Source organism: Mustela lutreola, chromosome 15, assembly GCF_030435805.1.
Source record: "Mustela lutreola isolate mMusLut2 chromosome 15, mMusLut2.pri, whole genome shotgun sequence".
In the NCBI taxonomy this organism is placed as follows: Eukaryota; Metazoa; Chordata; class Mammalia; order Carnivora; family Mustelidae; genus Mustela; species Mustela lutreola.
In genome coordinates this window covers 48,434,258-48,462,217 of record NC_081304.1, presented here as the reverse complement: position 1 = coordinate 48,462,217, position 27,960 = coordinate 48,434,258, and the positions used below count along the sequence as shown (strand labels likewise).

General features: G+C 50.4%; 1 protein-coding gene across 3 annotated transcripts; it reads right to left on the bottom strand.

The window, feature by feature from the left end:
• Positions 1-253: 253 nt before the first annotated feature.
• TOP3A (DNA topoisomerase III alpha) lies at positions 254-27,886 on the bottom strand. 3 transcript variants are annotated; one of them, XM_059149688.1, is made up of 19 exons: positions 27,414-27,886; positions 22,995-23,054; positions 21,974-22,047; positions 21,057-21,132; positions 19,795-19,903; positions 18,813-18,956; positions 18,503-18,673; positions 18,134-18,234; positions 15,942-16,016; positions 14,660-14,742; positions 13,022-13,229; positions 11,446-11,631; positions 11,123-11,252; positions 8,421-8,534; positions 8,155-8,320; positions 6,478-6,621; positions 4,727-4,849; positions 2,214-2,875; positions 254-314 (listed from the first exon to the last, which is right to left on the bottom strand). In XM_059149688.1, the coding sequence occupies exons 1-19, from the start codon at positions 27,591-27,593 to the stop codon at positions 274-276; spliced, it is 2,847 nt and encodes a 948-aa protein (XP_059005671.1). In that variant the 5' UTR covers positions 27,594-27,886; the 3' UTR covers positions 254-273. The 3 variants fall into 3 exon arrangements, with proteins under 3 accessions (XP_059005671.1, XP_059005670.1, XP_059005672.1); XM_059149687.1 differs by having other exon boundaries at positions 254-941; positions 27,414-27,879; XM_059149689.1 differs by lacking the exon at positions 21,974-22,047 and having other exon boundaries at positions 254-941; positions 27,414-27,551.
• Positions 27,887-27,960: the final 74 nt, after the last annotated feature.

The following is a 27,960-nucleotide window of genomic DNA, read 5'->3' as shown; positions in this document are numbered from 1 at the left end:
GATGGGGCCACCTCTGTGCAGCAAGGAAGCACATGGTCTTATCCGGTCCCTGCTCTGCTCTGCAGGGCAAGCTGTCCGTGGGGCTGGGAGCAGCTCGGCTCAGCGCCTGCCGTGTGGACAGGGAGGAAGGGCTGGGGCTGGGAGGAGAGGCCAAGAGGGCCAGAGGTCGGCGAGAGGTCACCCGAGCACTGGCAGTGGTCTGTGCCTGCCCCTCTGCCACCTGTCGCTAGACACTGCACCACACCCACCAGAGCAGAGGGCAGGATTCTTTATTCAGGAACACGAGCTGTGGGGTGTCCTGGCCACAGTGGTGTCTAGGGAAAGAAAAAAAAAAGCTTCTTCGATAGACACGATTTTAGGACAAGAGCCACGTTCTCAACTGCACCCTCCTTTCTCAGAATGTCTGCGAGTGGAACCCTGTCCGGGCTGCCCGGAACATGGACCAGGCATGCAGGTCCCTCAAGGGGACCTTCCAGAAGGGAAGAAAGCCCCAGAGGCCACAGTGTGGAATGCGCTCAGCCCGCCACTCAGTGCTCTGCAGCGCCAGCAGCGAGGAGCCCCAGGCGGAGGGCCACCATCCACCTGAGACGGATTCTCCAGGCGGCGATCTGGATCCTGACTCCCCAGCACAGGCAGGCCAGGCTCCAAAAGCCACCGCTTTCCTCAAGGCCTCCAGGGCAGGGAAGGTTCTAGTGAAAATAGCTTATTCCCGAGAAGAAAGGGGCAGGTCTGAGGAAGCGGCCCTTTCTTCCCTACCCTGCCTCATCTGTTCTGGGGACAGAAGGGACGGGTGTGTCCAGGCTGGTGGCAAAGGCTGCATTTCCGGGGTTTCTTGGGCATGGACCCTGAGTCTGTGGAACCGGCCCGGGCTCTTTTGCTTCTGGCCTCTGGCTCCTGGGTTCCTCCTCTGCTTCCCGGCCAGCTCAGGGCTCTGAAAGTCCCTGTGGGAAGAGTCAGGGGAAGGCTGAGTTCAAAACAGACACACCGAGGAGGCAGAGTGTCCCCCCAGCCTTTGTGCGGCCGCGACCACCCACAGGCCAGGCTGCCTTCCCTCCTGTCACCTTCGGGGGTCCTGATGCCACTCCCTAAAGAACCCGGAGCCTTTGGGCCACAATCACTACCCTGGTAAGAAGGGTAGTGCCGTCACTTCATGCACCTCTTTTCCACCCACTTGGCAACACCCCGTGACCAACAGCCTGCTTTCCACCTTCCGTGCAAGGTCACTGAGCTCTGGATCCTTCCAGGCCTCAAACAGGCCTCTTAATTCTGACTGCCCTGTCACCCAGGACAACTGATCAGCTGGCCTGGAGGTCAGACAATGCTTCCTTCCAATGGGGGGACAATGCGCCTGAAGGGAGTGCAAGGCTAAACCACATCTCACACACTTCGAATGTGAGCCTGTCGTGGCAGTGACGCTGTCTCTGTCCCCTTGCCGGCACCGGTAGCCAGCCCTGCGCCTTACCAAGCCTTCTAGGTTCTTCCTGTACATTCGGAGCTAGCGGCTTGTATGTCAGAATCATAGTCTGAGACTGTCTAATGACTTTAAAAAGACAAGAACCCTGAAAAAGGCAAGCAAGTGCTCATCCTACTGAGCAAACTGTGAGGCCGTGAGGTCGAGCCCTCTGTTCAAGGATCCACAGCCATGCTTTGTGCCCGGGTCTGCCACAAAGCTCCCACCAGGACTCTCAGCTGCTCTGGCACATGAACTAAGCGTCTGCCGTGCACTGGAGCGGGCAGGAACTGTTTCCAAGGGCCTCTGGGTGCATTATCCACCTTGCTCCAATGTCTGGGGGCAATTCTCACCATATCTGGTTTGGGGGCACCAGGCCCAGGCTGTGGAACCCCGAGCAGGTTCCCAGACATTCCCAGGGCCAGGCTCCACATCTGAAGGAGTGCGGCCGATGACGAGGACCTCCTGAGCCTACGGAGGCTAGAGGAGACCAGGGCTTGTGGGGTCAGGCCGACCTCAGGCCGCGTGGCTATGAGACCCCGAGTACAGGCAGCTCGTTTCCCTGGGCCTCAGCGGCCTCATGGTGCTGAGCTGATGGTGGTGAAGACACACAGCGGGTGTCCTTGGCACACCACCGGGCACCCCGCAGGCTGCTCCAGGGGCTGCCCCAGCCTTTCCTTTGGAACCTCCAGCCCCACCCCTGCCTCCCTCCCTCCCCCGCCTCTGGGCTCTGCCTGGTCCAGGGGCCAAGCCCCTGCCTCACCTGGAGCCATGTTCTCGTCCACCCACTGAAAGAAGCCGCACTGCTGCTCCCTGGGCTTGGCGCACGTGTGGAACTGGCGGCCCTTGTTGGGGCCGTCCTTCTGCACAGTCCGGGTGACGGCAGGCTGGCTGCATAGGCAGGACATGCTCCCCCCGCCGCCGCCACCACCACTGTCATCCCCGGGTCGGCCAGACCTGCCCCGGCGGTCCCCTGTGGCAGGCGGGCAGCCCATTGAGCCACCAGGGGGTCTTGAGGCGGAGGAGGGAGGCCCCCCAGCTTCTGGAGGGCTGCTGTTGGCCCATAGGAAGAAGCTGCAGCCGCCACCATTGCACTTATAGAACTGGCGGCCCTGGTTGGGGCCCTCCTTTCGCACTGTGAGCAGGACGGCCTCCTGGCCGCAGTTGCAGGTCACCGAGTTGCTGCCCCCCGTGGCGGTAGCAGGTGGTGGTGGCATCCAGGGGGTGCTGTCCATTCTGTTTAGGGACTGGCTAGCCTGCAGGTAGTTCGAGGGCTGGCTGGCTGACTGGGAAGCTCTGGGAGGGCCCCGTGAGAACCTCAGGTCCAAGATCTCCCGCAGCGTCTCGTCGCATCCGCCAATGCAGCCGACAAACTCCAGGGGCATGGTTGGGGGAAGGCTGCCGCGTTTGAACTTCAGCTTCAACCTAGCGGGGTCGGAAGATGAGAGAAAGTCTTACTACCAGCCGCAAGCGTCTTCTCCTTGTCCACAGAGCGCTGCACCCACCAGCCAGCCATGAGCCCCTCCAGGTGTCGAGAGCGCGCAGTGGAGACAGAGGAAACAGTGAAAACAGAAGAAATTAATCAGGAGACCCTGATTAATCTCCAGAACAGACAGCTCAGGGTGCCGGGGGGCTCAGTTGGTTAAGCGTCTGCCTTCGGCTCAGGTCAGGATCCCAGGACCCTAGGACTGAGCCCCACGTCGGGCTCCCTGCTCAGTGGGGAGCCTGCTTCTCCCTCTCTCTGCCTCTCCCCTCTGCTCATGCACATGTAGGCACAAACACTATGTCTCTCAAATAAATAAAATCTTAAAAAACAAAACAAAAACACAGAATCCTTGGAAAGGTTGACTTCCTATAACCAGCGGTTCTTGGGCACGTGGACCTTCCTGGTGAGGTCAGAACTATTTTGTAACAAGGCTAAGAGGTTATATCTGTTGTGCTCTCGTCCTCCCATGTTGTATGCATGAGTTTGCAGGAGGCTACAGCCCATGAACCAGCCCAGCACACTGACTGCGAGCAGACACGAGAGCCAACAGTCTCCAACGAGCCAGATGTTGGACTCAGAAAGATGGAATACGTTTCCTTTCTGTTTTCTGCTTTGCAAGTAGGCATTTTCTTATCTTTCTGCTTTAAAATAGGTAGAAATAACATATTATATATGCTAGTATGCATATTATAAAATGTACAAGTACATTTTTATTTAACAATTGTTAGATTTTATTTATTTATTTGATAGAGCAATAGTGACAGAGGGAACACAAGCAGGAGGAGTGAGAGAGGGAGAAGCAGGCTTCCTGCTGAGCAGGGAGTCCGATGGGGGCCTCGGTCATGACCTGAGTTGAAGGCAGACACTTAACAACTGAGCCACCCAGGTACCCCAGCAATTATCTTTTTAAAATGTTTCCACTTTGGGGCACCTGGGTGGCTCAAGTCGGTTAAGCCTCTGCCTTCGGCTCAGGTCATGATCTCAGGGTCCTGGGATTGGGCCCCTCATCAGGCGCTCCGCTCAGCGGGGAGCCTGCTTCCCTCTCTCTCTGCCTGCCTCTCTGCCTACTTGTGATCTCTCTCTGTCAAATAAATAAATAAAATCTTTAAAAAAAAACCCACAAAAAACACGTATCCACCTTAATGCAGAATACTGTAGTACTGATAAACTTAACCCACAATGAATGCTCTCTGGGTTCCTTCTGTAATGATTTTTAAGAGTGTACAGATCCGGGGCACCTGGGTGGTTCAGTGGGTTAAAGCCTCTGCCCTCGGCTCAGGTCATGATCCCAGGGGCCTGGGATTGAGCCCCACATCAGGCTCTCTGCTCAGCAGGGAGCCTGCTTCCTCCTCTCTCTGCCTGCCTCTCTGCCTACTTGTGATCTCTGTCTATCAAATAAACAAATAAAATCTTTAGAAAAAAAAAAAAAAAAGAGTGTACGGATCCTATGACCGAAAGGTTTGAGAACCAGTTGTACAGAGGGCTCTGGGCTCTTGCGAGGAGCTTGGAAACGCTATCCGACAGCAGGATATTCACTTCCCGAGAGTCTACTGGGCAGCAATCTAGCTGGAAAGGTCAGGGAAAGGGCGTCCTCATGGTTCTTCAGATTCGTGGAGGGCGCCTCCTGAGCTGCCCAGGAACCTGCCCCCAGGCCCAGCTTCCACACTGCAAAGGCAGGGATGGGACCCAAACCGATTCGAGACCACCAATGCAGCTGCTGCTGGGCATGGCGAGCACCCCGCAGGCTCAGCTCACCTGTAAACCGGCCAGCTCACCTGGGCCCAGCTCACCTGTAAACCGGGTGCGGCTGACACACTGGACACACGCTCGCGTCCCTGCTGGCCTCCAGCACAGAGTCAGGGAACCACACGGCTGACCGGCATTCTGGGAAGCCCGTGCAGCTGAGGTAGAACCTGGAGAGGGAGCACAGGGAGCGGGGTTGGGCTGGAGCCACCAGACTGCAGGAAACACACATTCCTGGGGCACTGCCCATCTGGCAAGGAAGCTTTCGCTGGCCGATTAAAGGACGCATTAGCTTTTTTGGAGGATTTATGAATGGATATATGCAGTCACTGGTACTGAATGACTGAGCAAAACTGGCCTGCATTTATTTTTCATCTCCCTAAGAAAAAGAAACCGCCATTGCTGACTCTGTTTTCTACTTAGAAACCAGCAACCTACTGACCAACTAACTGCTGGGCCATGGCAAGGCCCAGTCCCAAGGGCTCCGTTCAGGCTCCGGGCTGTGCGCTCTCACATGCTCCCTGACTGCCCCACACGACAGAACTTAGGTCACAGCAAGGCAAACAGGCAGGGGGTGGTCTGGAAACCTGCCCAAGGAGGCAGGTGTGTTGGGTGGGGTCGCTGGGAACAGCACCCTGATGACGGGGTCTTCCCTCCTGACACCTGAACCACATTGTTCTTGGCCAATGGTTTATGGCTTCCAGTCATGAACTTTAGAGCCAGAGAAGCCAATGGGAACACCATTTACGACATCCTCTGAGTGTGCCTGGGCATGACTGGACCAGGGAAAACTAACCCACTGAACCTCAAACCCCAATTACTCAAACAGCAAATCTACAAAGTCAGAAATGGAAACTGCCAGATAACCCCCGGAGTGGGAAATCCCCCAGGACAATCTCCAGACGTCCCCGGGTGACCAAGCACTTGGAGCACATACGGGTTAACCCCACAGCCCGTGGGTAAGTACTTACACGGGGCTACCGTGCACTGGGCTAAGCCCGCCCCGGCACTGGCTTCTGTGCTTGTGGGCAGCCCAAGCCCCAGGTCAGGCCCACTAAACTCTGGCTTCTGAGAGCCAGGCTGGCCGCCTCTGCCCCCGAGCCAGTGACGTGTCGGCAGTCAGGGAACCCAAGGGGGTCGGAGAAATGAAGGGGTGGGAGGACCTGGGATCAAATTCTGCCTTTCTTTTTTTTTTTTTTTTTTTTTTTTAAAGATTTTATTTATTTATTTGACAGACAGAGATCACAAGTAGGCAGAGAGGCAGGCAGAGAGAGAGAGAGAGAGAGAGAGAGGGAAGCAGGCTTCCTGCGGAGCAGGGAGCCCGACGCGGGGCTCGATCCCAGGACCCTGAGATCATGACCCGAGCCGAAGGCAGCAGCCCAAACTACTGAGCCACCCAGGCGCCCCAAATTCTGCCTTTCTTGACCAGGACACATTTCACTGAATCTTCACCCTTCCCCTGGTAGATATCACTGCCCTAGGCTTATAGCAAAGAAAATAGGGGCACAGTAGCTAAATAATCTGCTCTGGGACACAAAACCTGGGTGTGTGGTGGAAGTGCACAGGGTAGGCGATGTCCTATCCACAATGGATGCGGCAGTGCCATCATCCCACACCTCCTCTGAATCCCAGAGTGCCTGACGCCTCCAAGGCCAGGTCCCCGTCAGCTACCCTTCTCTCCAATACCTAGTCCAGCAGCCACGGCAAGCCCACCCTTAAATATTGACACAAATGACAGTGTCCAGCCAACCCAGCAAGTGCTGGGCAAGCAGACGTACAGTGCAAGTTGGGCACTGACCCGCCATTCTTCTTGGTCTTGAGGACCATGTCCTTGTTGCACTGTGGACACTTCTTGATGGGCTCCGGCATGCTTGGGTAGATGGCTTCCTCCTGGGCCACCTCGGCCCCTTCCCCAAAGTACTGGGCTAACGCTTCATCCAATCTGAAGAAAGAGCAAAACACTCACAATATTCTTTGTGGGTTTTTTTTCTTTCCAATTTTATTTATTGGGATGCCTGGGTGGTTCAGTCAGTTAAATATCTGCCTTCAGCTGAGGTCATGATCTTGGGGTCATGGGATCGAGCCCTGCGTCAGGCTCCCAGCTCAGAAAGGGGTCTGCTTCTCCCTCTTCCTCTGCCTGCCACTTCTGCTGCTTGTGTTCTCTCTCTCTCTCTCTGACAAATAAAATCTTTTTAAAAAAAATAAAGATATTATTTATTTGAGAAACAGATAGCGTGCATACACGAGCAGGGGCAGAGGGAGAGGAAGAGGGAGAAGCAGACTCCCCACTGAGCAGGGAGCCCGACGTGGGGCTCTATCCCAGAACCCTGGGATCATGACCCAAGATGAAGGCAGATGCGTTAACCATCTGAGCCACCCAGCTGCCCCTACAATATTCTTATGTGCACATAAGCTGAGTGTGACCAGAGACAGCAGCTGGCTGCTCACCACAGGCCTGATGCAGAGAACAGAGGCAGAAACGGCTGGGTCAGCCAAGCAGCCCTGGCTCCTCTCTGGCCCCCGGCAGCTCCCAGGAGGGACCCAGCTATGTGCAGGTACTTCCGCTTCATCACACCCCACATCAAACAAAACTGTACAGAGTCCCTGCACACGCTCCTGAAGTGTCTGTCTGTCTGGGTTTACATTTAAACGAGCTCATCTGTTTGTTTGTTTTTTAAAGATTTTATTTTGGGGGCGCCTGGGTAGCTCAGTCTGTTGGGCGTCCAACTCTTGATTTCGGCTCAAGTGCTGATCTCTGGGCTCAAGCTCTGTGTTGGGACTCTACCCACAGGGTGGAGTCTGCTCGAAATCCTGTCTCTCCCTCTGTCCCTCCCCGCCTTGCACGCGTGCTCGTGTGCACTCTATCTCAGGCTCTAAAAACAAACAAATAAATAAAATCTTAAAAGATTTTAAGTAATCTCTACCCCCAACCTAGGGCTGACCTCAATCCCCAGATCAAGAGTCATGCGCTTTACCGATGCAGCCAGCCAGGCGCCCCTGCTTGTCCATTTCTTTCCCGAGGTGGCACAGGCAGAAAAGGTGTGTTTTCCTGATGGCATGCACACATACTGCCTGCTACACGGCCACCTCCACACACTCCACACAGCAGCCCTGAGTTTACAGACTTGGAACTGTGTGCCTGTTAACTCAAGACAGAACTAAAATTCAGAGGATGGCATCTCTAGAGCCAGCTGCCTGGGATAACCGGCCCAGACTTTTCTGCCCACCATTTCTAAGCTGCCACGGCTTTCTAGGAAGGAAGAGGACTCAGGAGGAAAAGTGGAAGGGGGAGGAGCTGCATGTGGACTGCCCTGCAGAAGGTGAACCGGGCTGGGGGACAGTCAAACACCCGCGGGCCCACCACCTGCTTTCTGCTGAATCGGTCCCACCCGCTCCCCCCTGCTCAGGGAAAGGTCAAGGCCCAGGAGGCAGAGCTGAAAGACCTTGCGTGCAGGCAAGCGGGGTCTGGACTCACTTCTTAGCTTTGGCCACCGCTTCAATGAAAACCTGCTTGTATTTCTGGACTTGCTGCCTTAGAACCACCCACTTGTCCTTCTTGCCTTCACAGATCAGCTTCAGGTCAGCTTCCAGCTCGGCCCGGAGGTCAGGCTTGGACATCTCATAGCCCATGGAGTCATAACCTGCAGGGAGAAAAGCAGTGTTCCGTGGGGCCCCACGCAGCACCCCTCAGGGGCTCCAGCTGCACAGCTCCGCGACCACCCACCTTGAACTCCTGCTCACCTTCCACGAGCCCCATGCCCAGATGCCCCGGGAGAAACCGCTTGTCCGCCGTGAGCCCAACGTACATCCGGGCCTTGATTGTCTCGATGTGCTCCGCGTGAGTGGCATCAGTCCCTGAAAGCCACTTACGGTTACTCAGGGCCATGCAAACTTTGCCCCTGCTGTCCCATGGGTACCTTCCTCTGCCTGGACTCCTCCACTGCATTGGGCCCACGCAACAACCGCATCTCCCCTCATGCCCGCTCACTCACTAGAGCTGTCCACGCCAGCAACGAGCCTCCTCTACGTCTTTCTCCTCTGCTCCGCATGGCAGAGCCACGGCTGGAGCCCACATCACGTCCTCTGCATCAGGATAGCGTGCTCGGCCTCCGCCTTTCTGGTTCTATCCTCCACCCAACCCCTTTCTTACACTGTGGCTGTAGGGATCTCTGAAAACAAGTTCTGTCATCGAGGAGATATAAAATCAAAACCACGAAGAAATGCCACTTCACACCCACTGGGCGTGAAGCATCAGCAAACAGCACAGAGAACAAATGTTGGCAAGAATGCATGGAAACCTCAACCTTCGTGCGTGGCTGGAAGAGCGTAAAACGGGGCAGCCCCTGTGCAGATCGGTCCAGAGGCTCCTCAAAACATAAACCCAGAGTGACCACCGGACCCAGCAGGTCTATCCACGTAAGGGAACTGCAAACCCACCCACACACAAACCTGCACACAAGCGTGTACAACTGCCCCAAACCGGAAATGACCCCAATGTCAATCCACCGATGAACAGAGAAACCAACTGTGGTCTTAGCACACAAGGTAACAGTACAGGGAACGGAACGGAAGCAAGTACTGATTCACACTACCGTGAGCATGTCCCTTGAGAATACATGGTTGAAGAGGCCAGCTACAGAAGACCACATGCCTTATCACTCTAAGTATACAAACTGTGTAGAACAGGCAAATCTACAGAGGCAGAAAGATCAGTGGTTGTCCAGGGCTGGAGGGATGGGAGGGAAGGGGGAATGGGGTGAGACTTCTAAGGGATACGGCGTTTCTTTGAGGGGATAAAAACATTCTAAAATTAATTAAGGTGATAGCTGCATGATTTTGTGACTGTACTGAGCACCGACTGTATATCTTAGATCAGTGAATCGTACAGTACATGTATTATGTCTCAACAACGCCGTTAACATTTTTAAGAAATGTAGCTCTCTTTGCTCCTTTCCTCAGAAATCTTAAATGGCTCTCTGCGAGCCACAGGCCAGCACCCAAGCCCCTCAGGTCAGTGTGCCAGGCCCTGCAGTTGGGCTGCAATCATCTTTCCAGCCTCGCCTTCTGGGACCACCCCATCTGCCCCCGCTACAGGGACACGTGCTCCCAGTCCCTCTGTGCTCCCTTGGACTCTGCCTGTGCTGGGCCAGCTCAGTCCCCAGGAATTCTTACTGTGAGGTTTCAAGGTCCCTGCCCCATCCCTGCAGAGCCCAGCAGGCTGTGTTTGTGTTGCTTTCATCGGTTTCTCCTGTGAGATGAGCTCTTAATGGGAACAGGATGCCTAGGCCCTATACCTCACTATGTCCCAGGGCCTAGACCAAGGTTTTAATGAGTACATCCAGATGGGCACACAAACTCTAATTTGACTTAAACAGACAGGCTCTCTGGACAGTCCAACAACAGCCACCGGATTCCAGAAGGGGCCCTTCTTGCCCGGGATGACAAAAGCCACTAATGGGTCGTGAGGGGGCCATGCCCCGGGGAACAGCTTGCTTCCGGGACACGCCCAGGGAGCCCCACTTCCCCTTCCCAGCACTTCCCTCTCCATCATGCTGCTGCCTCTCTGAACTAGGTTTGGCAGAGACTCTCCTCAGCGTCACAATAAAAATGGACAAGGGGCAGCAGATCAGTTACAAGGGACCTGCCTGTAAACTGGGGGCCAGGGGACCTATTGTGGAAAAACAATTCTGGCCCAATTTCTTGTTTAACCTCATTTCAATTTCTAAACAATTAGGGGAAACGCTTTAACAAAAACTCAGAACACAGCCACCTGTGGCTAGCTGCAGGGTGGCTGACCCAGACGCCACAGGGGCCTGGCAGGGAACAAGCAGTGAGAGAAGCCAAGTGAGAAGAGACAGGTGTCACCCCAATTCAACCGACTGCTTCTACCTGGGAGGGAAGGCTTGGGCTGCCAGACCTCCCAACACTTCCCAAGACAAAAACACAGACGTTTATGTGGAATCCCTCAAGTTTTAGATGTTGGTACCTTATGCAAAATAAAAACAAACCCCTGCATGGGCCCAAAATCCTGAGTTCACGGATAGGACATGGCCAGGGTGCTCCCAGTCCAGACCTCTGAGTTCTGGGACACATCCACATCCCTATCCAGCTGGAGTGGAGCAAAGGTTAAGAGCGTAAGTGTGGACTTATTCAGACCAAGATTTTAATAACTTGTACAGTGGGGCGCCTGGTTAGCTCAGTGGGTGGAGCGTCTGACTCCTGATTTTGGCTCAGGTCACGATCTCTGGGTCACAGGACAGAGCCCTGCACTGGGCTCCATACTGAGTGAAGTCTGCTTGGGATTCTCTCCCTCGGCCCCCTGCCTAAATAAATGAGCCTCCCTTCAGCTGTAGAGGGGGTGAAGAAGAGGACACCTATGGCACAGCTGCTGCAAAGACCAGAAGTACAAGAGCCACTGGTCACCATGGCAACAGGCTACTGACCAATGCCGTGCTTCTCCATGAGGGCGATGAGGTCGGCTTCGGTGAGCAGCTGGGGTGGGCTGGTCTCCCCGTCCACCATCTCCACAGTGCTGGGCTGGAAGCGGGCGCCTCTCTCGTAGACAGGGAGGGTCTACAGGGAGCAGCAGAAGCGTCAGTCCAATCACTCCTCATGGCACTGAGGCAAAAGACAACTGCCATTTCAAAGAGCATGGCCCTGCTCCAGTGGACCGCACCAGGGCCGGGAACACGACTGCCTTCCCCTCTCTCTGAAGACCCACGGGGGACGTGAACTCTGACCTCTGACCGGGCCTGCGCTTTATTACCTTGTCACTCCAGTGGTCATACGGGTACACGTCCAGATAGTTGCGGGCCAAAATCACGAGGCCATGAGCCACGAAGCGTTCCTGTGCGATGTCGATCTCCACAGTGGTCTCCTGGCCCTGAGCATCGTGGGAGCAGCAGGCCAGGAAATGGCGCACTATGAACTCATACAGTCGCTGCTCGTCTCCCTAGAAAGACAAGAGAAGAGTCTGCAACTCGCTCCAGAATATTACCACCCAAAGGACCGCAGCCTCACTGGTAATCTGGCCTGGTTTACACCACCTTCTTGCCTCGAGCTCTGCACAGAAGAGGGCACAGGGCTCCTATGTAGGTCCTGCACCCATGCAGAGTGCCAGGCTAATCTTTTTATGTAAACCCATTTTTTTTTTTTAAAGATTTTACTTATTTATTTGACAGAGAGATCACTGGCAGAGAGACAGGCAGAGAGAGAGGAAGGGAAGCAGGCTCCCTGCTGGGAAGAGAGCCCAATGCAGGGCTCGATCCCACGACCCTGAGATCATGACCTGAGCTGAAGGCAGAGGCTTTAACCCACTGAGCCACCCAGGCGCCCCATTTTTTTTTTAAACTGAGCTCAAGGAGAAAACGAGGAAAAAGCATAACAGCTAACAAGAGACCCCTTGTATATTAGACGCAGGAAAGTTGTAGGTGGCAGCCCTGGCTCCCAGCGTTTGTGGTGATTTTCTACCAAGTAAGTAATCAAGGGCCTAGTGAGGCTCGATCAGTCACACAAACATTAACTGTCATCACATCTCAGAAAGCTGGAAGCAATTTATTCTTAAAGAACCGATTTGGCAAAATAAATTATGGTACATCTATGCAATTGTTAAGTGTTGTACTTGAAAATATTTCAGCATACGGGCAACGGCAAATGCCTCTTCCTTATAATCTTTTGAATTTCCTAATATATGATAAAATGAACATATCATCACATTTAAAGCCAGAGAAGGACCGTGTGTATTAATAAAAGAAGGAAACAAAGACCAGACAGGACTTAGCTTTGCGCTAAGCCTGCAAATCGGCCCAACCAGTTCGGCCTCATGGAGCGCATCCCCCCAGCCAATGGCCAGAGCAGGTGAGACGCCTGAGGTCTCTCAGGGCTGCCTCAAAGCCCTGCCACTACTGGCCCATGACAGGAGGCCACCTGTGTTAGGATGGCAGTGGAACCCGGTCCCGTCTGGGGAGGCTGGGCGGTGGGGGATGCATCTAGTTAACGAGGGGCCAAGAAGACCAAGCAGTTCTGTGGGGGCCCCGTGGGAGCTGTGCAAGGACACGGGGAAGGGGAACCGCCCAGCCCGCTGTGGAGGGTTTGACAGAGCAGGAAGTGCGGCTGGACAGAGTAGAGCCCACCCCAGGACAGGCGTGGGAGTGTTCAGGGAGGCCAAGCGGGACGGTGAAGCAGAATTTTGACACTGACGTCTCTTTGCTAAAACGGGAGAGCTGTTTCAAAATAACTTAGTTCCTAAAGTAAGAGCCCGCAAAGTACATTCAAGTGCTACTGGCCCTTTGTTTCCCCTTCCCCTTGCTGGGTTCCAGGAGGCAGGAGTTAGGGAAACCGACCTGCAGGCTGCCGGTGTATTTGGTGGGGTGGATGGGAGGGTGAGCTTGATCAGACTTGTTCCCATTGCGTGGAATGGGGCCACCCCGTTCCAGAATGCTCTGGGCAAAGGCGCCCCAGCGTGGATCTGGGATCTGCTGCTCCACCAGCACAGTCAGGTTCAAGTCTTTGGGGAAAATGTTTGTTTCAGTGCGAGGATAGCTGATGTACCTAGAGCAAAGGCAAACAAATAGAAGAAATTGCTACAGTTGCTCTGGAAACAACTGAATTAAACTGGAAACCCCCAGAGACACCTGCCGTGCCCCATCTGCCCTAGGGGGCTCACCTGAAGGCAACCTAGCTTCCCTTTGCTGAGGGAAGTTCTTACATGGGGCCCCCAGTGGAGTGAGCAACGGCAGGGCTGCTTGCTGAAGATACTCCAAGAAGCCAAAGAATAGTGAGAGGGACGGCACGGGACGGGACACACTCCTACTCGGCTCACCAGCGGCTGTGTGGCTGGGTACATGGTCCCAGCCCAGCATCGTTGCTCTGCCAGAGACCTCCACGGCCTCAACCGTGGCAACAAAGCACGTTTCTATGACTTTGCTCTGAGCAAAGAATGAATAATGCTGGGGCGCCTGGGTGGCTCTCAGTTGGTTAAGTGTCTGCCTTCGGCTCAGGTCATGATCTCAGGGTCCTGGGATCAAGTTCCAGGTTAGGCTCCCTGCTCAGAAGGGTGTCTGCTTCTCCCTCTGCCACTCCGCATGAGCCCTCTCTCAAATAAATAAAATCACTAAATAAATAAATAAATAAATAAATAATGCTAAAAGAAAAGACAAAAATAATGCTGCCTAATAAACCATAATGTGGAACCTCCATGTAATTTGACATTTTTTTGTTGGCTACTTAAATGGCATTAATGAGATCATTTACGTTCTTGTTTCCATACAAGTGTTCAAAACCAAATGTGTATTTTACATTTAAAGCACGTCCCAATGAGCACAACTCCAATTTCAAGTGCTCAGTAGTTCCCTGTTGTGAGCAGCTGCCACACTGGTTAGTGTGGACCACACTGTCCCCGGATGGCATACAATGGGAAACGACTCCTAAAGGTGCTATGTGCCACCGGCCAAGGCCCTGGGGCCAGCTGCTGAGAAGTCAACGGTGGGATGTGAATTTACTCTACGGGCTCGTATTTTAGGAAGTGATTTTGAAATGCCTTTTCCGTATCAGAGAACCCAGCGTCAAAATTCTTCTACTTTGGAGCTCAGGGGATGTCTAGACAGTCTGTATTTCCCCGTAAGCTCTAAAATGTTTTACTCTGGGGCCCCTGGCTGGCTCAGGGGTGGAGTGTGTGACTCTTGATCTCGGGGCTGTGAGTTTAAGCCCCATGTTGGGTGTAGAGATTCCTTAAACATAAAATCCTTTTAAGAATTAAAATAAAATAAAATTGGGGGTATCTGGGTAGCTCAGTTAATTGTTTCTTGATTTTGGCTCAGATCATTGTCTCAGGGGTGTGTTAGGCTCCATGCTGGGTGTGGAGCCTTCTTAAGACTCTCTCTTTCTCTCTCTTTTCTCCCTCCAAAAAATAATTAAAAAAATAAGATATTTCACCTTGACAAAGATGCACTGAATTCTATTCCCAAGTGTGGAATATTTACCCTTGAGTGTAGAGCTTTTCGGCAATCCTCATGGTTTCTTTAGCATTTATTCTCAACTTTCGAGAAGCCAGCTTCTCAAGTTCCTGTTAAACGTGTTACAGGCAAGTTAGGGTGTAGTGTGGAGTCAGAAGGCACGACACAGCCACACAACTAATCTACACAAATGCCTCGCCCGTCACTCTGGCTGCTGTCATACAGAGGGGGAAAAGGCTGTGCTGAGGGAAGCTTTCTCGGCCTGCCAGGCAGATCTGATGGGCAGAAAAGCAAGCATTACCCAGGAAGCTGACAGATTCCCAGGCCCTGAGCACTGGGGATTCTGACAGAGGAGGATTGGGATTGAGGTGAGAAATCTGCATTTTTCAGCAAGCCAGCTAATACCCAGATTCTAATACAGGTAGCCTGGGAACCACACTGTGGGACAACCACCCGGGCCCTAGTAACTTCTCCTGGATGATGAGTACCATTCGTCAAGAACTCTGGGAGGTAACTGGCAGTCCTGCCCTTGGAGACATTCCACCAGTGCTGCTGGCTATATGTCAAAGCATACTTAGCCAGTGAGGAATATTACACGTACATCTGCTATAGGAAATCAATCCATAACTATCCCCTTGCCCCTTGTCGATCCAACCACACACACACACACACACGTCACAGATAAACAACACCTTGCCCACCAGTCCCCGCACATTTCTTTTAGCTGCTGTTCTGTATTTTCAATCTCCAGAGTGAATTCCGACAGAAACTATACTCTGAATTTTCCTGCAAAGTGGTCACTGGGAAAGGGCACCCCCCACCCATGGTAGTTAACTCCAAGCTATGTCTTGGAGGGCTCTTCCTGGATCTCAAAATTTGAAAAACTCTTGTTGCTTTTAAGGTAGGCTCTTAATGCAGATCTTTAAAAATGATGCTTACACAGATAACGCAGAAACATTAAAAAAAAATGCTTAGGCAGAAAATAAAAACCAAGCTATTCCAATTACAACGATGTAAAACACAACCCATGTGAAAAAAAACAGAAGACACTCAGAGGGGTGATGGGTCTTCCTCTTTTTGTTTCCCAAACCCCACAGAAAGCAGCTATATTGCATTTATTAACTTAGGGGAAAAAAAGCCAACCAAACAAACCCAGCATTAGAAGACTAAGTGGGCCCTGTTTCGGGGTTTTTGTTCTTCCCAAGCACCTCCCTGCATGGCCCCAGGAAGGGCGATGCTCGCTGCCACCGGGTCCCAACCACGGGAAGTCAGAGCTCCTGCACGCCTGGCGCACTCTTCTGGAACATACCACAGTGTCCAAAGCTTGAGGCCTCCACTTGCTCTTTGCCTTAGACCTGACCTCCACCACGGTTGCCCTGGGATCCTAGAAGCCAGAAAAAGCAGAGGCCATATGAACCTGTTGGTGCACCTTCTCCGGCTTTCCTGGGCAGCCTCAGTTCACCATTCTGGACACCACTAGCAGAGGGCCCTGCTTGGGCGTGAGAGGACCTCGAGGCAGGTCAGTTTGTAGCCCACAGTATGGTGAAGACATCACCCCTTCCTGCTCAAACCAAGGCTTTGAGGGGCGACTGCACCAGCCCTCACAGCAGCTGGTGCATCTCCAAAGAACTGTTTCCTATCTACGCAAGCAGTGGAGAATTTTTTTTTTTAAATTCAGAATTAATACCAAGTTAAACTTAGGAAAAACTACATACTACAAGCTGGAGAACTCAATCTTTTTTTTTTTTTTTTTAAGATTTTATTTATTTATTTGACACAGAGAGAGAGAGAGAGATCACAAGTAGGCAGAGTAGCAGGCAGAGAGAGAGGAGGAAGCAGGCTCCCCACTGAGCAGAGCGCCTGATGCGGGGATCGATCCCAGGACCCTGAGGTCATGATCTGGGCTGAAGGCAGAGGCTTAACCCACTGAGCCACCCAGGTGCCCCGGAGAACTCAATCTTCAGACTGACTTCGCACTTTTGTTTTTTTGGAGAGAGAGTGAGCAGGGTGTGGCGGGGCAGAGGGAGATGGAGAGAATCTTAAGCAGGCTCCACGCCCAGCGTGGACCCCAATGCAGGGCTCAACCTCTTAACCCCGAGATCCTGACCAGAGCTGAAATCAAGAGCTGGATGCTTAACCAACTAAGCCGCCCAGGAGCTCTGCCCAACTTCACACTTTTAAGAGACTACAAATGGACAAAGAACTCAGCCTAACTGATTCATCGATGAGAACATTTGTGTTTCAAAATCCGTATTTCTCTGCAAATGGGAGTTGGTCCAGGTGCTCTTTATGAGAAACTCAAAATATCCAACTGGCTAGGTTTTCCAGCACCATATCGCAGTAAAGGAGAAAAAGCACAGCTCTCTTCTAACGAATAGATACATGCACAGTGTCACAGACATGCAGGGTGGCTGTGTGACCTCGAGGGTCAAAGGGTGGTGCGGTGCGGAGCGCGACTCCTGGGAGGCAGTGTGGTCTTCGGAACGGGCTGGAGAGCCTGATACTCTGGGATCCAGCCATGCTCTGCTCCTTACTGGCTGCAGAGTGTCTGGGCACAAGTTACTCACGTCCTCATGCATTACCTGAAAGGTGGGGACAGTACCACTGCACCCACAGGCACCATCTAGATTGAATCAAATTACATAACATATGGAGTGTCTGGCACTGTAGCAGGTGCTCACAAGTTACCATCCCCCCCATCAAATAGACAATAAACCTGCCAGAGGCACACGTGACTCATCCAAGTACAGATATTTGAGCTTTCCTTGGCATCACTGCACGCAGCTGCCACGGTTAATGCTGTCAAGTATGCGCTGGCCAGATAGCAGCAGCATCACAGCACAGAAGGTGGGTCTGAGGGCTGCAGCTTGGCCGCTGACTGGCCGGTAGCCCTCTGACGTGCTGCTGCCTCCTGACCTGTGCTCCCCCCAGGCCCTTCTGTGGCTGGCCGCCTCCTGCTAATCACCTGCACCTTCACTGTGAGAGGCCTTCTATGACCACACGCCGAGAACAGTCCCGTCCCTGTTCCCGGGCTCTGTTCCTTTATCCTTTTACTTGCTAGCATCAGTTCCTGCAGGAAATTCTTGTTTGTGACTTTCTTCTCTCTAGATCTCCTCATCTAACCAGTGGAAGAGGGAGCTTGACCAGATACTGTCCAAACTCCTTCCAGCTCTAGGAGTCTCTTGTTCTAGACTGGTCTAGAGGCTTCTGAGTTATCTCTGGTGACAGCATTCTACTGCAGGGAGAGATTGAAGCTATACAGTTCTTAGTTTCTGACTTTATCTAAAAGGTCTACGGACCCTTTACTTTCACACTGTTTAGTGTTGTTTTTATGGACTTCCAGTCTTACTGGTTCCCCAAAAATGATATCCTAAGAAGCAAGCAGAAAGCTTTGGTTCAGTGGGAAAATGGAGCAGGACCACCTCTGCTAACAGAGAAGGAGCGGCTTGGGAACCTGCAGAATGGTCTTCCCAGATCATTAAAATTCCAAATATTTCTTACCTCCATGCACAGCTGGTAGAGGACAAGACAAGCCGTGTGGTTAAAGAGACGATGCCTTTTCCAGTTGAATTCTACGACTCCATCTTTATGGTCATGAGTTACTGTATTGGGGACAAACAGGAAGGCCATGACTTACAGAAGCCGCATGATAGGACAGACAGGACAAAGTACATTGCAGTAAAAGCCCAAAGGAATACGAAACATTGCTTTGGGAATATTCTGGGTCTCTAAGAAAACTAAGTGTATTCTGAACCCCGTAATGGGGTGGGAGGAGGGACAGCAAGGCTGAAAGACTCACACATTAGCACCATTTATGCTCCTGGGTCTTGCCGGGCCCTTGGGCTCCATAAACAACTCCCCCAGCCTTACCTTTAATTTTGTGGAAGATTTCCGGCACAAAAGCCTGAATGGCTTTGAATCTCTCCACCACGAACCCCAGGGTTGGGAACTGGCAGCTGCCGTAACTGATTAGCTGCTCTGCCAACACCTCGGGAAAAATCCTCTGAAGCCTCAGGGTCTGGAACCTAGTGAAGGCGGCTCCTACAAAGGGAGGAAGAAGGAAGGAGAAAATGGGGGACCGCAAGGGCAAAGGTGCTTACACAGAAACCTCGTTCTCAGTTCCATAACCCGACACCCACTGGGCCACGTGGATCCCCAAAGGAGCTAGCTGGCGGCTCACCGATTCTCAGGTCCAGCTCCTGCCTCACGTCCACGGCATCGCTCACTCTCTGATCGGGCTCCGTCAGGTTTTCACAGGCCGCCCGGACAGCTCGGGGGGTGATCTCTGAGAAACGGGCTCTCAGTACCGGCAGATTGGGCTTCACTGTGGAAGTCACCAGGGTCAAAGTCAAATCATGGGGCCATCCCAGCATAAAAGGCTCATTTTTCTTAAACCACCTTGAATGGAAGGTAAACCATCTCAAGATGCTGTGAGGCAACCAATTCTCTGATTAGGTTAAATAAACAGCACGCTAGCCACCAAAGAGGAAAACTCCACCATGACTGCTAAATTTAGTGCGATCAGAAATGTTAACAGTGGTGTGAATTTTAGCAATTCAAGTGAGTTTCAGCTCTTCCCTTGGTGAGCCTCTCAGGATCCTCATCTCACCTGCTCTCTTCGACTTTTATGGAAAATTAAAATACTGTCAATTAAAAGATCCTGGGGGGGAATTTCATGTCCTGGCGTGGAAATAACACAGGACGCCTACACTATCCCTGAAAGTTAATGTACTTAAATTCTCAGGAGTCGTTACAGCTTTCAAAACATATTTTGGGAAAATGGAAACCGTCCATTCTCGGAAGCCTGAGAATGGGCTGTGCATCACTTCCTCTAAGTTACCCTAAATCATTGGTCCTGTTCGAGTCATTCAAGTTCATTTCAACAAGTATGTGTTAACATCCCGGCACTGTACAAAGAATACAGCAAACAAACACAACATTCTAGAATTATTCTTTGTGTGTCAGACTGGCCAGACTTTCCAGAAAGCTGAGGCTCCTGGGAGTTTATTAACTTGCTCCAGGGCACACAGCTGGGGAGAACTGATGGATCCAGGGGTCGGGGGAGACTCTCTGGGGAGGAACTCAGCCACGGCCCGTCCATGCAGGGGAACCATCTACTTCTGTGGTCCCAAACTACAGGAACTCGAAGCCACAGCACTTACCAGCCCTGCACACGTGGATAATTTCAAACCCGATATTTTCACCTTCTCTATCACAGTCGGTCCAGATCACCAGGGCCTGGCACTGCCGAGTCTCTCGTTCCAGAGTTTTCTGAAATTCCCAGTGGAGAAAGAGCAGTGAGAACACAACTGCAATCACTTGACACCTCTATGCTAAAGAGATTTGACAAAGATTAGGGATGTTCTTGGAATATGGCAACTTGGCAAGACAGAGAGATCTGGGACACTGCTCTTACCTCCTCTAAGGATGCCAAGGCCACTAGCACAATCCTCCAGCTCAGAATCACAGACCTGTAAGCAAGCTTCTAGAAGCCTGAGGGTTTAATACAACTACCCTAGTCTGACAAAACCTGAAACTCAGTTCTAACACACACTTGTAACTCTCATGGTTCTGATAATGTTCTGGTAAAATAAAATAAAATCCCTAAATTGAGTTTTACCCCAAGAAGGCTTCCTAGCCAGCAGTGAACTAATTACAGGCACCCTGAGTGCTTGCTGTCAACTGACCTTTCACACCTTGTTGTCTCTCCATTCTAATAAGGGCTAGAGTCTAGGATTAATAACTTAACAGTATTATCCCCAGGATTTAAACAACTGCTACTACAAAAAGGCTTACTTTAGTTCCTTGGCTACATAGTTTAAACGGCTTCATTTATATGGTAAGTGGGAGTAATTTTTAAAATCATGGTACTGGGGCGCCTGAGAGGCTCAGTTGGTTGAGCATCCGACTCCTGGTTTCAGCGCAGGTCGTGATCTCAGGGTTGTGGGATTGACCCTAGAGTGGGGCTCCACACTTGTGGGGAGTTTCCTTGGGATTTTCTCTTCCTCTACCTCTGCCCCCTCCCCCGATCGCATTCTTTCTCTAAAATAAATAAAATCTTTAAAAAACATGCTAAAAAGGGGTGCCTGGGTGGCTCAGTGGGTTAGGCCTCTGCCTTCAGCTGGGTCATGGTCTCAGGGTCCTGGGATCAAGCCCGCGTTGGGCTCTCTGCTCAGCGGGGAGCCTGCTTTCCCCTCTCTCTCTGCCTGCCTCTCTGCCTGCTTGTGATCTCTCTGTCAAATAAATGAATGAAATCTTAAAAAAAAAAACTATGCTGAAAAAATAAATAAAATCATGGTACTAAGAGTGGTGGGAAACTTGATCTCTGAGTTCTAATGCATTCTGAACACAGGAATTGCAGGTCAATTATTTTCTACTCGAAGCTGCTCAACTCCAGCACCACACGTCTTCCAGAACATCCTACCTTGATGTCTACAAAATTCTCCGGGCAATACTTTTCAATTTCTGCTTCAAAGAGGACCAGGGGATTGCAGCTCTGCCTAGAAAAGAAATGAAAACAAAACACATCCAACTTCAGCACGGGACAGAAAGTCTCCCATTTTCATGAGAAAAAATTGCTCCAGTGTCCTCTCTGATAGACCCCCAACAGAAAAAGACCCACATGAGACCGCCAGAGGGGTAAAGGCAAGGCTACTACCCTCTGCACAAAGTATTTTCTGCTTTCTGTGACAACAGGAGTGGCCTATATGAAATTCTGGAACTCTTCTGTGCATGTCTGCAACAGTGTAAATGTAATCCAGTGGCTACGTGAAACAGGTCTGGTTCCTTTAAGGGAAATACACATCCGAGTGGTTGTTCGTTCTAAACGTACAGCAAAAATTCACAATGGTTCAGCTGATCTTAGGCCACCACTGTGGTCTCTATGGTTTGTCCACTCAACACACCCATGTTGGAATCCTAACTCCAGTGTGATGGTGTTAGAAGGTGGGGACTCTCCTAGGTGATGATGTCACTAGGGTGATGGTACCTCATGAACAGGATTAGTGCTCTTAGAAAACAGGCCTCACAGAGCTCCCTAGGTCCTGCTACAGGTGAGGCCACGGTGAGAGGTTAGCAGTGCAATGGGGAAGAGAGCCCTTCACCTGACTGTGCTGGTATCCTGATCCCCTACTTCCAGCTGCCAGAACTGGGAGAAACAAATTTCTATCATTTACGAGCCCCTCGAGTTGATGACATTTTGTTAAAGCAGTCTGAAAGGATCGAGACAGTTGCCCGAGTATTGTAAGCTCTGCAGTGAGATCGACATGCCTCAAAATTCCTGTAGCATTTCGCAACTTACTGTAATAATCAGAAAGTTCTTCCCCTGGGAATTGTACTGACCATTTGCGAAACTGCATCTGGAAATCATGAGCCAGCAAATGTCCAGAAACTGAAGTCATTATCATGGTAACATTCTGAATGGTAACAAAATTCGAGTTAGTCTCCTAGCAACCGTATCTTCCCAAATCATCCAAATAAAAGGGAGAAACATCTATTAAAGAAAAAAAGGCAGGGGGTTGCCAGGGCCTTGGTGGGGAGTGGGGAGGGAACAGACGGAACACAGAGGACTTTAGGGGCAGTGGGAATATCCACATGATGTTATAATGACGGATACACGTTACACTTTCATCCAAACCATAGAACGTACAATACCAAGAGGTGACCCTAATGTAAAGTATGGATTTGGCTGCTATGATGTGTCAGTGTAGGTTCGACGGTACAAACACATCGCTCTGGTAAGTGATGTTGATCATGGGGTTGGGGGAGCTGGTGGTGTGTTTTGTGTGTGTGGCGGTGGTGGGCGGGCGGGGGTGGGACAGGAATTCTATATGGAATCTCTCTACTGGCCTCTCAATTTTGCTCTAAAAACACAAAATGGCTCTTAAAAAAAAATTCCTTTAAAAAAATAAAACCAAACCTAGTTGATCAATAAGATATGAACATAAATACACTATCTTTGAAGCCAAATACCACAGGAACACTATCACCATTCTGATTCTAGCACTGGATGACTTTGATGGGATTTAAAGTTTCCTCAAACTCTTGTGTATTGGCTTCTTTCTTATTATAAAGAGATGGGACCACATTTAATTAAAAAGTGGGACTTCCATATAAATTATAAAATGGTCACCTGTCATTAGAGATCTTTAGGTCTTAACAGTCATTATTCTTAAAAGATTATGACAGCGGCCAGGATCATTCTTCTCAATCAAGTAACTCAAGACAGAAACAATTTAGGGATGACCTGTAGTAAACAGCTGCCCTTTTTATAGCCACAACGAAAAACTCCAGAATGTACCCCCAAATGGCCCATGGATCTTAAAGCACATTTCAGCTTTATGAGAAATATTACAGCACCTACCTGGCCATATAGATGATAATCAAATTCATAGATCTTGTTGAATTTTGAAAATCCTTCCCTCTATAACAAAACAAAAATATAATAGATCGATTGAAAACAAGAGATTCCTCAGCCTTAAAGGTGAAACAGAGCACTAGTAAGCGGTAAGACTGTACATCCTAAATTACGTCCTAAAGACAAAAACTAGGCTATGTTACTAAGACCATTTATGAAGTAGGTCCTCAAAATAGTTCCAAGCACGACTGGTGGAATCCATGGAGTTTTTACGCTGGAAGGTAACCTTGAGGTCAGCTAACATCACATCTTCTCATAAGTGAGAATGGAAGTGTCCAAGGTCGTATCACAGATTAAAAGCAGAAGGATTAGGACATAATTCTCTTGACAATTTTCTCCTTCTTCCCCATTTACTTGTACTACTTTCCGGCTGTCCAATTATACCTGACAACTGTGAGCACAAGTAAGTCGTTCGCTTTTCAAAAACATCAATTTGTTTTTGAATAAAGTTACCTCTGGGTTCTCCTCTGGCTCTAAAATCCAGTAATACTGGGGCGCCTGGGTGGCTCAGTCTGCCTTTGGCCTGGGTCATGATGCCAGTGTCCTGGGATCGAGCCCCACGTGTTCAGCAGGAAGCCTGATTCTCCCTCTCCCACTGCCCCTGCTTCTGTTCCCTCTCTCAAATAAATCAATAAAATTTTTATTAAAAAAAAATCCAGTGATACTATGAGCCCCAGTCAGAACTGGAACCCAGTCTATAAAACAATTCTTCAGCTTGCAATCATGGATGACTAAGACTCTCTCTGAGTAGATCCCACATTCCTCAACAGGGATATTAACAGTAGTTACACATGTGAGTTTTGCACCAACACTACCCAGAAGGTAAGAAAATGGCCTACTGGGAAGTGGAAAAATATTCCAGGGCCAATAAGGGTCAGTGTCGAGAAGATTCTCCTCTGTCTCACTATTTTTTTTTTGAGTGGAATTTTTCTGAGTGGAATACTAAATGAGGTTCTCTTTGAGGCATAATCACAATCCTTAAAAAATATTTAATTAATTTATTTATTTGCAAGAGAACACATGAGCAGGGGAAGGGGAACAGGGAGAGAGAACTCTCAAGCAGACTCCCTGCTTGAGGGCCAGTCATGGGGCTGGATCCTAGGACCCCAAAATCACTACCCAAGCTGAAGGCACACACCCAACTGACTGAGCCATGTCAGTGTCCCCAGACTGACAAATTTTAAGAGGGAATTTATTTTAGTATCAGATACTTAAGAGTTCACTGGTTGCCAATATCACCAAGAAAAAAAATCCCCCTTTACAAACTCTAGTTGCTAGTTAAGCCTTTTAGTAATAGAGATCAGAAATTGTCTAATCAGTAGTTTCTGACTTTTTTTTTTTTTATCAGAAGCAGGGTCTGCAGCTATTTTCCCCCCAGGAAAGTGGGACTTTTTAAGAAAGTGGGACTTTTTCTGACTTTTTAAGAAAGCTCTGAAGCCTTCCTTAACAAACAATAATATAGACCCTGATATATAACAAGGCTAAAATCTGCTTACTCAGCCTCTCCCCAGCCTAGCCGCAAGTAATTCCTAAGGTGCGCACACCCATTGTCCCTCGGGTCTCTTGAGAACGCAGACAAAAATGCCACTGTTCTAGATACACCTTTCAAGAGAAATAACTTGTCTTATAACATTCGTATGACCCCAAAACAGGGCTCATCCAGGTGGTTTCCTCTCCCAGTGTTAGCCTCGAGGATGTGAAATGCTTTTCCTGAAATTTCAAACCTGCCCCCCAATAATTCCCATTTGATGGAACGCAATTATGTGCAAGTCCCCATTTGTGTGAGGTGCTCAGGGAAGGGTGGATGATCCCAAATTACAGTATTTCTGGAGTCTGGAGAACGAAAAGAAAAAGAAAAAAAAAACAACTGCCTGGTAGACCAAGAATATAGCTTTTGTGCTTTCTTTTGCAGTGTCATCCACTCTGTTAAAAAACAAAAACAAAAACAAATCCTTCTCTAAGTGCACTGTAGGAACTGTCACACTGCTGCCACTAAATGCACCGCAGGATTAAGACTTATCTTTCTGGGGGCGCCTGGGTGGCTCAGTGGGTTAAAGCCTCTGCCTTCGGCTCAGGTCATGATTCTGGGTCCTCAGATCAAGCCCTGTATGGGGCTCTCTGCTCAGTGGGGGGCCTGCTTCCCTGTCTCTCTCTCTCTGCCTGCCTGTCTACTTGTGATCTCTATGTCCAAAAAAAAAAAAAAAAAAAAGATTTATCTCTCTGAATATTAAAAAAACATGAAAAAACTGTATACACATAGAAGGTTGTAGTTTTCAATTTGTGGGTGTTTTTGTTTGTTTGTTTTAAAATATTTATTTATGCTGACAGAGACATCTAGAGAGGGAACACAAGCAGGGGCAGAGGGAGAGAGAGAAGACTCCCTGCTGAGCAGAGAGCCCGACTCAGGGCTGGATCCCAGGACCCTGGGACCATGACCTGAGCTGAAGGCAGACACTTAACAACTGAGCTACCCAGGTGCCCCTCAATGTGTCTTTTGTTTTTTTTTTTTAATAGGCAGAGAGGCAGGCAGAGAGAGGAGGAAGCAGGTTCCCTGTTGAACAGAGAGCCCGATGTGGGGCTCGATCCCAAGACCCTGAGATCATGACCAGAGCCGAAGGCAGAGGCATAACCCTCTGAGCCACCCGGGCGCCCCCAACCCCCGCCATGTGTTTTTGAACGCTATTGTAAACGGAATTGTTTTCTTAATTCTCTTTCTGGATTGTTCATTGTTACTAATTTGTGATCTTATATCCTACAACTTTGCTGAATTTATTAGCACTGATGGTCTTCTGTGGCTTCTTTAGGATTTCTATTCTATAAGATTATGTTGTCTTCAAATAAACATATTTTTAATTCTTTTTAATTTAGATTTCTTTTTCTTGCCTAATTGCTTTAGTTAGAACTTCCAGTAATTTTGGATAGCAATGGTGAAAACAGGCAATCTTGTCTCATTCCTGATCTCAGAGGAAAAGCTTTCAGTTTTTCATCCTCTGGCTAAAGTTAGTAATAGGATTTTCAAAAAATACCTTTTTTCATGAAGGGGATTAAATTTTTATCAAATGCGCTTTCTGCATCAATTAAGACGAACCATATAGGTTTTAAGTGGGGGATTACTGGGGTTGTATCTGTGTTTTATAAAGTCACTTTGGCAATGGAGAATTTCAAGAGTGAAAGGCGAGGGAGAAAGCTACTGGAGTTTTCCGTGTGAGGGGTCAGGGGCCTGAACTCTATAGATACAATGGCAGCTCTTGCTCCCACTATCCAGGAGCTAGAAATGGAGGTCTAACAACCTTGGGATGTTTAAAGAGAAAAGGGCAGGGAACTTCTTCTGCCCCATACTCTTAGAAATGACCTTCAGAAAACCATTTCACGATCCACCTTATATATTTTTTAAAAGATTTTATTTATTTATGTATTTGTCAAAGAGAGAAAGAGCACAAGCAGGCAGAGAGGCAGGCAGAGGCAGAGAGGCAGGCAGAGGCAAAGAGAAGCAGGCTCCCCGCTGAGCAAGGAGCCTGACAAGGGACTCAATCCCAGGACCCCAACTTGAGCAGAAGGCAGTGGCTTAACCAACTGAGCCACCCAGGCGTCCCTCATGATCCACTTTAATTGGACAGATTTTTCTGAACAGTTTTGCTGCCTCTGTGCCAACCCGTATACAAAATTTTTTACTTTCCCCTTCCTTTGCACCTGCAGTGTGTCTAGGACACATACTCATTCCTTACTTGCCTGTTCTTGGAGTTTGTACTAGTAGGAATAAGGCTGAGCTTCCCTCTAATCCCAAAAAGCTAGTTAGTTGGTAATGCTCCAACAGGGCTTGACTGCCAAGTTAAAGGACTCTGTTCAGTGGTTCCCAACAACCTGAGTTTTCGAATCACAGGGACCAATGTTAAAATACAGACTTCTCTGGGACACCTGGGTGGCTCAGTGGGGTAAGCCTCTGCCTTCAACTCAGGTCATGATCTCAGGGTCCTGGGATCAAGCCCCATATCGGGCTCTCTGCTCAGTGGGGAGCCTGTTTCCCCCTCTCTCTGCCTTCCTCTCTGCCTACTTGTGATCTCTCTCTCTCTCTCTGTGTCAAATAAATAATAATAATAAAAAAAAATACAGACTTCTCTGATCTCACCCCAGACCCACAGAACAGGCGGCGCCCCAGCTGGTTCCGATTATCAGACAAGTTTGGGAACCGCTGCTGTGGACGAGGAGCCACAAGGTTTTCAAGTACACGGGTGAAGCGTCGTCTTAACTATATTTTTGCATGCCTATCACTGGGAAAAGACAGGAAGCGAATGCAATGACCCAGGAGTGAGAGAAGTGGGGTCGGCTCCCGCACCCGCACAGCTGATCGGAAATACGCCTCCTTACCCGCCTCATGCGACCGTTGGACAGCAGGTCGGCTATCCCCTTGGCCGCGTCGTTCTTCTCGGCCACACAGAGAATTTTCCGCACGCCTCGGAAGGCCACCGCCATGGCAGCGCGGGACAAGGTCCGGGCTCCCGGCCGTTCCAGCCAGCTGAGCGCGCAACGGGCGACCGGGAAGATCATCCCTAGGCCCCACGCCCGCAGCCGGCCCCCGGGTGCTCACGCATGATAGAGAAGCCAGACGTGAGGTTCACCCGGCGCCCTCCTTAACGAACTGGGGCCTCCGGGAGCCGCCAGCGCCACCTTCCGCGGCCTGTCACGTCCCCTCAGCCCGCCGGAGTTCAGACCCGCTGCCTCTGCCAGGAATCCCGCACCGAAGGCGTCCCGTTTCCGCCCGCCTTCTCGCGCTACATCCGCCGGGCACGAGCGCCCCGGGACTGCGAACTACAATCCCCAGACCTCCCTGCGCTCCCGGGTCCCCCGCAAGTTTCCGTTCTTCCGCCCCACTTCCTTCGCTTCCCGACAGCGGTTGGTGAGTCGACTCCTCCTT

Bases quoted from the DNA above. Each gene is read 5' to 3' on its own strand.
- TOP3A (XM_059149687.1), bottom strand. From the start codon at position 27,593: ATGATCTTCCCGGTCGCCCGTTGCGCGCTCAGCTGGCTGGAACGGCCG. The intron at 23,055-27,413 runs GTAAGGAGGCGT...GTTTTGTTATAG, and splicing joins CCAACGGTCGCATGAGGCGG to AGGGAAGGATTTTCAAAATT. The intron at 11,632-13,021 runs GTCGGTTTCCCT...TTGTCTTTCTAG, and splicing joins AATACACCGGCAGCCTGCAG to GGAGACGAGCAGCGACTGTA.